The 12,347-nt window shown below is 43.8% G+C and overlaps 1 protein-coding gene across 1 annotated transcript in view; it reads left to right on the top strand.

Moving 5' to 3' along the window:
* tanc2a (tetratricopeptide repeat, ankyrin repeat and coiled-coil containing 2a) overlaps positions 1-9,513 on the top strand; it is a 106,821-nt gene extending 97,308 nt beyond the window's left edge. The window contains 1 exon segment of the mRNA XM_039824231.1: positions 3,082-9,513. Coding sequence (XP_039680165.1) covers positions 3,082-4,957 — 1,876 coding nt within the window. The 3' untranslated portion in view covers positions 4,958-9,513.
* Positions 9,514-12,347: the final 2,834 nt, after the last annotated feature.

The raw sequence follows: 12,347 nt of genomic DNA, 5'->3' as shown, positions 1-12,347 counted from the left end.
TGAACTGTTTCCTTTCAACGATTTATGCTTTTAATCTAATAGGCATGTCTTTTAATGTCCAGCTGAAAGTTCTTAAGGTATACACATATTCGATAGTTGTCCTTTCTGTGAGTTTAGCTGCAAAGTAAAGAAAACGGCCAATGCTCAGCATTCTCGGTGTTGTGACCATTCGATTTGTTAAGTAAGAAGACTTTTTTTTTTTTTTTTTTTTTACGAAAACTTAATAACTTATCGTGTCAAAGATGTAAAAACACCCACCCAAGTAAAGGGTCTATCATCTTTTGGGAGTTTGGGAGCTCCGTAGCCTCCACAGTTTGTAAAAATCTGTAATAATAAAAAAAAAAAAAAAAAAAAAAAGGCTGCTTTAAAAAAAATAATGGACGTAGCTTGCGGGTCTGAAAAGTGAAGCAATGCAGAAGTGCTTTTAATCTGCATTCTATCTCATTTCCAGCAGGGGGTGACTCCACTTGTTGCAAAAAAGAAGTCTGTTTCTATAGAATTACCTCAGTAAACATTTCAATCGCTAGTTTCAAGTCTTCTTCAATACAGCATGATGTTCATTTTGAAAATGATGGTCCCATTTATTTAAAATAATCGATAAAGCAGGGCATGCTTTAGGGTGTCGACCTGTCAACCAGGACAGAGGCCTAGCACTGCTAACCATGGCACTGTGTACACTAAAATAGCCGGGAACTTGTTTTTGGCTGCTGACCTTGTTTGTGTCTTAATATGTATAAACCCCCCAACTGTGTGATGATTGGAACATTTTGGTTGCCTATAATGTCTTGTTCAGCCCTTCAGTAGCACCTTGCCAACCAAGTTATCCAGCTAGCGCTAGCCTCAGCTGGTAACTTAAAGGAATACGCCATTGTTTGTTGAAATAGGGCTTATCACGGTCTCCCCTGGCTGTAGATAGGTGGGCCAACGCATTTTTTGTCTCAGTGCAAGTAATTAGGTTGTTTTTTTGTCTGTTGTTGGCTCACTTTTACTCACAACATGCTAACCGGCAACATAGGATTCCATTCACTACGCTAAGCTAACGGCGTCGCTGCTGCAACGGTGTTGCACCGGACTAAAATAATGCATGCACAAAAAATGCGTTGGCCCACCTATCTACAGCTAGAGGAGACCGTGATAAGCCCGATTTCAACAAACGGTGGCGTATCCCTTTAAGGGAAGGTTTTCAGATTTTCTGTGTACTGCCGTACATGCAGATGCAGTACTAGGAGGTCCACATTTAGAAGCTGGCAAAACTCCACCGAATGGCTCACTTAGTTCTGAAACTTTCGCTCTTTAGCGTTTACCTTTTAGCACAGCGCCATTAAAACCATAAACAGCAATGGCTTAGCCGCGTCATCAGCTCCAGCTCCACCCTCTCGGCCGAACATCGTCACGTTCGGTTTTAAAAAACCAAGATGGTGACAGCCAGATATCGCTGCTGCTCCGTCTATTATTTGGTCAAGCGGGGTCTGTTGTAACTACCCCCGACTGTGACTTACCATTGTGCTAGTCACAGACAGAACTTGCAGAAGCAGCTACATGGCAGAGCAAGGATTTAAAGCCTGGGTAAAGTTACTCTTTTGAGTCAACACCTTTTAAGGGTACCCACAGGGTCTTAAAAGTCTTAAAAATGTCTTAAATATAATTCAAAAAACAAGGCCTTAAAAATCCTGAATTTCTTTTATAAAATCCTAAATTTCATTGACAAAGGTCTAGTAAGTAAGTAATTCAATTTTATTTATACAGCACTTTTCACAAAGGTCACAAAGTGCCTTACAATATGCATAGACAATAAAAACATGGTATAACTAGTTTTACCATGTCTAGGGCTGCAACTAACGATTATTTTTAATAATCGATTAATCTGTCGATTATTTTTTCGATTAATTGATGAATCAGATAAAAAACAAAACAAAAAAGCATTAATTTACACCAACTCAATACATACTTACATACATACTTGTTTTAGTTAATAGTTGTGTAAAGGTAAGTAACCCAAAGAGTGCGTGCGCACACACACACACACACAAACACAAACACAAACACACACAAGTTCACTTGAAGCTTATTCATTAAATTATTACCATCATTGTAGTAAGTGCAAGTTAAGTTCATTTATACACCACATTTAAACACAGCTTAAGATGACCAAGTGCTATAAAAGAATTTTAAAATGAAATTAAAAAGTACAACGCGCACACACAAATATATTGGTCAACAATAACTGACATGGGACAAAGCACAGAATATATACAGCACATGACAACAAATTGAAAAATGAATGGGCCAAAAAAGGCGAGTGAATAAAAATGTGTCTTTAGTCTTGCAAACTATACCACCCCTGCTTTACTACTGTTATTAACGAGCTAACGCTAGCTTGTCATGCTAGTCAGCTGGATAACGAGTCAACACCAGCACCAGATCAGAGCTACTGGAGGGACGGTACGTTCCTCACTTCAGAACAGAACAAAAGTAGGATTGTGTAGTGACTTCACCCTGCTGTTAAACTCCCTTACTCCTCATCAAGGACTCCACCATGTTTCGTTTGCTCATCTTGCAATTAATTTTATCTCCACGACTGAGTGGCGTAATAGTTGCGCGACACAACGAATCGATAATGAAATTCGTTGCCAACTTTTTTAATAATCGACTTTTAGCGATTTTATCGATTCGTTGTCGCAGCCCTACAAAGGTCTAACATTTGTATTGTCCCTTCATAAGAATAAATAACTCCTTCATTGTTTCGTCACAAAGCATGTTTTATTGAGTACTACAATAAAAGTATTTGGTAAAAAAATCCTTCCTGATATCGCATTATATCCTACATACCTTTTCCAGTATGTTCACGAAGTCAGTATTAAAATTCAATACCGAATGGTATTAAAAAGGTCTTAAAAAGTCTTAAATTCAACTTGCTTTTGGAAATATATAAATTCAGTAAACCAGCTCCAAGTCTGGGACTTAAGACTGAGTTGGAAACACTGACAGGATGAGAGAAACAATGACAAATTCGTGCTTCTCTGCATCCATTATTGCACCACTTATGTCTCTCTTTGCTTTTGGCTCTCTCTCAACATTCAGACAGTTCCATGCGGCCCTGGAGGACCTGATCGAGGCCAGCCGCCTGTGCCCGTCCAACCGGGAGATCCAGCGCCTACTGTCCCGGGTCAAGGAAGAGTGTCGGCAGGTGGCACAACAGCAAGACTCCCCCCCTCCTTCGTCGCATCCTGTTTACCAACCAAACGTGGCCATTTCCATCAACGAGGCCAGGTGCAGAGACTCCGGTTGTCTGCAGGTGCAGGACAGGGAGGGGCTTACTGAGGAAGAGGAAGAGGAGGAAGAGGAGGAGGAGGAGGAGGAGGAGGAGGAGGAGGAGGAGGAGGGGAGTCACTCCTCCCCCTCGTTCCACCCTCAACCTCAAAGTTTTGACACCCACTGCAGCCCTGGGGTGCCATCTCCCTCTTCCCTCTCCCCCACCCACCTGTATCGACACCTCCCCAGTCCCACCCACTCCCCCTCCTGCTCTTCCCCCGCTCACTCTGCGGCTCCTCCTCCTCCTCCCCCGTCGTCCTCCTCCTACCACCATTTTAGCGCTCTGCAGCGACCCAGCCCGATGTCGGAAAGTATGCCCGCGCTGTCCGGAAATGGAGGTCTGCGCCAGCATCCGCAGCCCAGCGCAGCCCTCCACCCCTCGGAGCAGAACCCGGGAGTGCAGCAGCTCCACCACCTGTCCCATCAGAGGTCCTTCCAAAAGCAGAACCCTGTTCAGGGCCAGTGGCTCCAACCGGCCAAAGTCCAGGTTGTCAGAACCAGTCAGCCCAGTACCTCGGCCCACTCCAGCGTGATTTTGGGAAGTTCCGCTTACTCCCAGTTTGGCCAACTGCCGCAAGAACTGGCCGAGCTGGGGGAAGGCATTTGCCAGAGCCCTCCAGATATCCGGCCTAGCCTGCAGGTCCAGGCTGGTCTGACCTCCGGGCCTTCTTATCCACTAGATGACGTAGACGTTGACTTTGTTTGCCAGGCCCGAGCTGTGTCTGCCTATGGGAGAGAAGCAGGAGGGGAGAGGGCAGGGGTAAATCGATTTGGCCAGGCCCGTCAGTTCAGTCGCAACCAATCCAAAGCAGCCTACTATCCCATGGAAGTTACTGAGGCGACAGTGGGCCCTCCTGATAGCCTTCCACCAATGCACGATTACCAATACCACCATCAGGGGGGGGTATGGCGCCCGCTCAGTGCCCACCCAACCTCCTTCCCCACCCCTCCCCCCAGGCCTCTCGGCCACTCCCAGAGCATCAGCGTCCGTTTCTCCACCAGCAGCGGCAGCCTTGCTGGAGGGCAGCCCGCCAGTCACGGCCAAGGCTTCAGGACGTCTGCCTCCGCCCAGCACATGGATTTACCTTCCGATCTGAGCTCCGCGGGCGGGGTTACTGGTTATCATGACGACCTCTTTCTAATCTCCTCTCCCCAGTCGGAAATACGCATGGCAGGAGGCGGGACGTATCCCGGAGAGGCAGGCCGTTTGTCCCGGGACACTCCTTTTATGGGCGTTGTCGACAGGACGGCGAGGGTGCACCAGCAGTATCAACAACAAGCTCCTTCCAGCTCTGCGTCCTGTCTCAGCCCGTCTCGCTCCTGGGCCGTGTCTTCAGTGGACACGGTGGTCACCTCGCCTGGCAAAACCCCCGCCAACAAAGGAGGCTTCGGTCAACCCCAGCCATCCTCCATCGCCTACCACAACCGCAGCAACAACAACGCCCACAACGACAACCAGCTCGACTACTATCCTCAGGGCGAAGGCCCGGTGCAAGTGGCCAGTCAGAATCCCTCCTACCGGGATGTGAAGCTGGCTCGAACTCTGCCGGTGACCCACAGCTGCTCAGACAGACCTAATGACAGACAGAGGGGCCCTACCTCTCCTGTCAAACCAAAAAGACCCTTTGTAGAGTCCAATGTATAGAGAAAGCTTTAAATGGTAAGTCAAAGACAAGAACGGAGGAGGGGTTAAAAAGAAATGTGTGCACTCGTACCGTATATCCCTATATTCACTGGGGCTATGGAATTATTAAGGCCGGGCTATGCTTGAAATGAACTTGTTTGTACGACATGTAGTTCGTCTGACATTTAGAGGGGCAAGACGCAATAAACTTTTAAATCTGGTTAACGGCACACACCCTATCCTTGAAGGTTTTCATGGTGCGTGGTTGCACTTGGTTGTACGCACTCGTAATGAGGAAAAGATGACTGAAGTTGTAGTGTGAAGAAAAAGGAGAACTTGAGAGAGAAGTTCGAATCCCACCTACGTTTTTCACTTCCGCACACCCAGCCGATGGCTGCCAGAAGTGTCCGTGCTTGCCGGATTGTCGGTTTCGGGAAAGACAAGCGCTTTCTTTGAAACTTACCAACTCCGTTATTGTTCAGAAGAGATAGGGAGAAGCAGAAATTATACATATACCTTTTGATATGGAACATTTTGCCTGTTACAGGTCAGGTCTATCCATTAACCAGCCAGAGGGATAAGGGAAGGACGAGAATGCTTAGACATGAGACATCTCCTGCCATTACAAAGCACAATGAGGAAGAGGAAGATTCAAGGAAAATGAGGAAAAAAAAAACTCAAAAAAGACTTCAGGTAGCACAAAAAAAAAATCCTTCCTTCCTGGCCCTGTTCATCTCTGGCTTACAGTACATTGAACTGATGTCTCCGAATGCCCACAATCTACGACTCTAGACGGCAACATTTAGTGAGACACCAAACCACCACTATCACCTTTGTCTGCTGCTTACGCTTTAATGAAGATTTTCATTTCAAGTTTGAAGCGCTTACCTGATACGACTGGAAACCCGGATACAGTCACTGCGGGATCCAGCCTCTAAAACCTGTGCCAGTCAGATGCTGGTCAGTGACCCGGTCCCAAGCCATAGTTTGAGAAACTACGATGATGCTGTCATTGAATAAGCACTGGCTTGCTGTATATAAAACAAACAAAAAAAAAATAAGTGATATTTATCTTTTTTAAGTTATATCTGTATTAAACTGTATAAATATTGTTTCTCTTAAAACTGTATATTCTTTTTGGATTTGCCTTTATACGTTTATTTTGAGTTTTCTTTTTTTTTTTTTTACGCAGAACATAGAAATGGAATCCTTTTCAAAGAAACAAAAAAGAAGAGCAAATCAATTTCAGCTTTGCTCAGTTTTGGGTTAACATCTCTTCCTGCTTGTGTATGATGGCATTGTTCTACAATGAACACTGTAAAAAAAAATGCCTTTTAAGGTTGTTGGATTTTTTGCTTCAGGTAGAGTTATTTTTGTTTTTCTATGAAGGTCTTTTGTATTATGTAGTCCTAAAAGTCCTAATTTATGCAAACCACAAAGATCCCAACTGATCATTCCAGGGCTCTTTACACTCGTTGCCATGGAAACGTAGTGCTTACGCTACGTGCCCTATGAGCTGGCGATTGGCTCCTTCTATTGTCTATTGTTGTAACCATAGAAATAAAATGGATAGAAAGGCCATTTCCATTCAAATCAACGTAGCAGAATGGTCAGAACGTATTAACTTCAGTATAAGCCGACTTGCGGCGAGTCGCGGGGGGTGCGGTTTTGCAGCAACGGACAAACGAGCCGTGGAGGAGTAGCGTTATGAGGCTGAGAGCCAGCAGCTAAATGAGTCAAATCGACTCAATGCTTCATCCACACAAAGCACATTGCTATTGCCACGAGTGACAGCTTAATTTGGCTTGTTTTCTGTGAACGATGTGGCAAGGGGGTAAGGTGAAGTTAAAAAGTTAACGTTAGCCAACAAACAAGTTGTTCACCGGCTGGCTGGTTCTGCCGTGCTGTCATGCTAACGTTAGCGGCCCGCTGGGTCTAACGTTAGCGGCCCGCTGACCCACTGCCGCTGGGTCAAACGTTAGCGGCCCGCTGACCCACTGCCGCTGGGTCAAACGTTAGCAGCCCGCTGACCGACTGCCGCTGGGTCTAACGTTAGCGGCCCGCTGACCCACTGCTGCTGGGTCAAACGTTAGCGGCCCGCTGACCGACTGCCGCTGAGTCTAACGTTAGCGGCCCGCTGACCCACTGCCGCTGGGTCAAACGTTAGCGGCCCGCTGACCCACTGCCGCTGGGTCTAACTGTTCCTCCTCACTCCCTGCAACTCCAAGAACATCTCCCGAGCTGCATCGGGCAGCTCTCTTCCCAGCGAGCTACGACACAGTTTACGGCCCCACTGACACATATTGTCACCGTGACAACTAACAACAATCGCCATTTTGTTGAGTACCAATCAAATGACCACGGTAAACAGTCCAATGGCCTTTCTATCCTTTTTATTTCTATGGTTGTAACATAACAAAAGCCAAATGACTGTTGATTAAACCCCTCCCCTCAGAACAGTGATTGTCCAATCAGAGCTTAGCTAATGTAACTAGGCACAGCCCGGGCACAGCATAGCCTGTCAAGTTCTAGATTTTTCCATAATGTTGAAGAGGTGCTGGAAAATCAATACTTGACATTTAAAAAATTTGGAGGGTGGTGTATTTTTTTCTAGCCTTTAGAAAACCACAAGATCAAATTTAAGGAAATTATTAAACTGCGTTTATCAGCTTTAACGTCAGTAGCATGCCTGGCTAACTACTGCTACAGTAGTAATCAAGCATTACTTCCCAGGCCAAGGAGCATTTTATTAACAAACTACATTAGTTTGTAGGGTTAAAACTAAACCAAATGTTTGCCTTGTTTCTTTAGCACCATATCGTGTATGTAGCCATCAAGTGCGTATTTAAGATCGCTTTTACAAGATTCTAGTTTTAAAAAGATTTCGCTGGTAACATAAAGTCAGAGGGAGTTGGCAGAGTCATGGAGCTAATGTTAGCTTGATTAGCTAGCTACAGCTCATAAAATCAGCCAGCGAAAGTTCAAATTTCAGATAGCAATAGCAATGGTTGTCGGATAGAAATAACGACCCTGCTTTGATCTACTTCTGTCTGAAGTCAAGGACCCATTGTTTCAAAAATTACAAAAAAATTCAACCTGTCACCTTAAACTGAATAGAGAGGCAAAGTCCCTCCTCTTCTGGTGGACCCCATAGTAACTTATTTCGGACAAAATATGTACGGTAGTTTGAGACAAAATAATTATTAGATCCCGTTTGAATTGAGCCATGAATTACACATGATGTTTGTCAGTGAAAGATAATTTTGCAAGTGAAGAAAGTCTGTTGTCAATTAGTTTGTTGTAGGTTTGTCGTAGTACCACTTAGTTTTCTGTGAAACCACTCAGTGAACTACATATCCCTTCTTGTGCAAGGTTGCTGCCCGGCTTGCTCGCTAGCTAGCTAGCTTTCTTGACTTGCAAAAATTTCTCTTAAATTGACAAACATACAGTATGTGTAATTCATGGCTTAATTCCAACAGGATCAAAACATTATTTGTCTCTCCCCATTCACTCCCATACATCTTTTTTTCCGATATAAAGGTCCCATAGGGTCCACTGGAAGGTAAAAGGGACTTTGTTTCTCTTTCTGCGCCATGTGAGACTGGAAAGATTGACAGGCGTTGCAACCATAACAAGGGGAGGGGGTTAGCTACCAGTCAATCCCGGGGCTAGTTTTCCAGAGGGGGTGTGACTAACGGACGGGATTCAGAAAGCGGGACTTAGCTTTCATTTTTTTTAAATGTTTTTTATGCACATGAATGCCTGTTTGTTTTTTGTTTTTGTACATTTCTTTTTATGTTTCTAATGAATCAGCATCTTGGTTTCAGAGTTGCTGATGAAACCTCTGACCTCTCTGTCATGGTACAGTCCTGGGACCACTGCCCTTATTTCTTACTGCTCAGGAGTTTCCAGCTCGGAGAAGATATGGTAATACTAAATTACTCTGGTTCACAAGCCGTTTTTATAGTCGGACAGCTGGTTATGGTATCTAATTCTGGCCAGTTAGAATGATGAACAAGGCCACACGGAATCTGCGGATATAAATAAACTAACATTAAAAGAATGTTAAAACATCACCACCACAAGCAGAAAAACACCGGACTCCGTTTGGGCCTGCTGATGAAGTACGTTGATTGTTTCAAGGATAGCTTAAAATTTAAAGTGATAACTTGTGGAAACAGTTGTCATAGTGCATCAGTGTTGCTTTAAATCCTTGATGAGCCCGATGACAGCTGTGTTGTCTGTCAATAACAATGTGTTGTGCTGTACATGTAGGATGTAACCACCCCCCCACCCAAACTACTCAGGGGGCCCGAGCCCCGAGTTTTGGAACACTACAGGTAATGGAGCAGTAATCGAGCATTATACTAACAGGGAACGCACACTGTTCGCTGTTAGTGTGATGCTCTGGTGGGTTTACTGTGAGCTTTTTCACTGTGTGTAAAATAAGTTAATATTTAAAACCCCAGGACGGTTACAACAATTAGAAGAAAATGATTATTAAACATTTAAAATGACATAAATGTGTCAGCTCATGTGAACATTACAAAGAGGAATAAAGCTGAATGAAAGACGGATGTGTAAGTGTCTCTCTCTCCTTCTGGGTGTGTTTCTATACAGAACCTCCAGAAATGCCAATAAACCAGAGCACGGTTTTTCTCCCATCCCGGAACGCTGTGTGGACTATCCAGACCCTCCTCTGCAGCGCTGTGGAGGAAGGTCTGGCAATGCGAGACTAATGCCCATGTGACTTGCATATGTGTGACCTGAATATATATATTCAGGACAACATCTCTGAACGCAGTGACGTAGGGAAGATGATTTTCTCACCCTTGAATATGATGTCATTCATCTGTGAAAGTTCATCTTGATGGTTTTCAGTATTCTGCGATGCTCTGAGGCAGAGATCTTCAACAGTAGTTGTACTACAGTAGTTGTAGTAACTCTAAGGACAGTAGTCCTAAGGACAGTAGTCCTTAGAGTTACCGCAGGGGGAGCCACAAGTTATTGTTGAATCATTTAATAAAATATATATCTAGATAAACACAGGTCCAACATCCATGTATTATTAGCAAAGACAAATCTGCCTATTTGTGATTTGTTTTGAAATTTACACACATTGATGACATTTCCAGATACAGTTAAGCTTCAAGGATATACTGCTACAATAGACTTTGTAAAAGTATGTGTAAAGGCTTTAGGCCGCCCTACACGTCATTGTAGGCCCAGTTTCATATGCAACTATATGTATGTAAATAATATGTAAATATTGGAGATTTATTTGAAAGATGAAGCAGCTTAGAGCCCAAAAGGACGCCGAGTTGGCTAATTTCCTCCTGAACAGGTAAGCATTAGCTTCAGGCTAATTTATCACAGCCACTAGGGACGGGCATTTTATGTCATTTCAACATTTGTGTACTCACATTGAATTATATAGCTAGAGTACCCGAGTTGGTTACTGATAAAAACAATTGAGACACAGCCAGTGAAGTGATCTTGACTGGTCCTAGCTAACGCCGCCATGCTAACCCTGCTAACTACGTTACTGGAGGACTAGGCAAGTGGGCCACGGCTGTTTATAACGTAGCAGACAAATGTGAATTATTTTAAACCAAGAGATTGTTGCCGTAATTCTAAGCCAATAAAGTGTCTTCAGTCGGGTGGAGAAGACGGCAAGGTGGTGGTATTTTTAGCGGTTCCTACCGTAGCTAATTCTAAACCTAGGAAGTGTGTCTGTCCATCAGGTGGTGAGGACGACGAGGTTGTGTTTTTAGCGATTCCTACTGTAATTCTAAGCCGAAAAGGTGTGTCAGTCAGTTGGTTACAGAGCTCCTTGTGATAACGGGCTTCTGTGACTGTCAACATAGCCAGCATCTAACGTTAGCTACTCCGCTGTGCTGTGGAGTAATGTCTGGCTATGTGAGACTAGCATCTAACGTTAGCTACTCCGCTGTGCTGTGGAGTAATGTCTGGCTATGTGAGACTAGCATCTAACGTTAGCTACTCCGCTGTGCTGTGGAGTAATGTCTGGCTATGTGAGACTAGCATCTAACGTTAGCTACTCCGCTGTGCTGTGGAGTAATGTCTGGCTATGTGAGACTAGCATCTAACGTTAGCTACTCCGCTGTGCTGTGGAGTAATGTCTGGCTATGTGAGACTAGCATCTAACGTTAGCTACTCCGCTGTGCTGTGGAGTAATGTCTGGCTATGTGAGACTAGCATCTAACGTTAGCTACTCCGCTGTGCTGTGAAGTAATGTCTGGCTATGTGAGACTAGCATCTAACGTTAGCTACTCCGCTGTGCTGTGAAGTAATGTCTGGCTATGTGAGACTAGCATCTAACGTTAGCTACTCCGCTGTGCTGTGAAGTAATTTCTGGCTATGTGAGACAAGCATCTAGCAACATTGTTGTGAATGCTGCGGTCTAAAGCTGGCAACCAACGTGAACTTGGAGTCTGGGGAGGAGGGGGCGGGGGAGACGACTCTCTCCAGTATTTTGAATTTGTACTGCAGTAACTTTTTTAAACACTAGCTGTCAGTATTACATATTGCACCTTTAAGTGTCATGTAATTTTGGTTTGCAAACCGTTTCCCGTCTTACTGGTTTGGCGCACAACTAGGCGGACCAAAATGGATTGTGAACCTAAAGTGATATGCAGGTCGGATCAAAATTTGCGAGGGCCCAGATTTGGTCCTGTGGGCCTTAAGTTTGACACGTGTTTTAAACAAAGGTAAGTAAGTAAGGTAAGTATTTCAAAATAAAACAGGAAACAATGAATAAAAAGAAAGAAGTAGTTTTACAGCTGGTAGAGGTGGGGCTAATTTGCACATGTGAGAAGTTAGCCAGAAAGTGCTGTAAGGGGGGGGCGACATCTAGCTCACCCGTTTTTTTTAAAAGAAAAAATGCCTAGCTATATAAAGACGCACAATACAACGCTCCGCCATCAGTGTCTCATTTACTAAACAATATTTTTTTACTTAAAAACACTTAAATGCTTTCAATTCATTTCAAATCAGTCCTTCTAGAAAAACGCAGAGTTTTTTTGTGATTGTTGCGGGCAAAAATCCTTGATTATGCGGCAAGTTTTCTTAAAAAATGCGATGGAATATGCGGGATATTTATGCAATTTTATGCGATGAAATTGCGGGAACTTGCAAAAAATGCGGTTTGATGAAAGAGAGAAGAAAAAGTGATTCCCCCAACACCCTGCTTTTTTTAAACTTAATTTCCAAAAACAGTTTACAGATATTCAGTCATTGCAATAAGTAAAAAAATAAGATACAAAAATATATAGAAATATTATAATATTAAAGTAAAAATAAAAGTAATAGTCTAAACAGAGGGAAATAAAAGATACAAAAGAGACAGACTTTCAAAAATCGTTAATAATATAGACCGCAGGAGCACTTA

Source organism: Perca fluviatilis, chromosome 15 (genome assembly GCF_010015445.1).
Source record: "Perca fluviatilis chromosome 15, GENO_Pfluv_1.0, whole genome shotgun sequence".
In the NCBI taxonomy this organism is placed as follows: Eukaryota; Metazoa; Chordata; class Actinopteri; order Perciformes; family Percidae; genus Perca; species Perca fluviatilis.
Note: the sequence above shows the minus strand (reverse complement) of the source record. Positions and strands in the feature narration are given on the sequence as shown.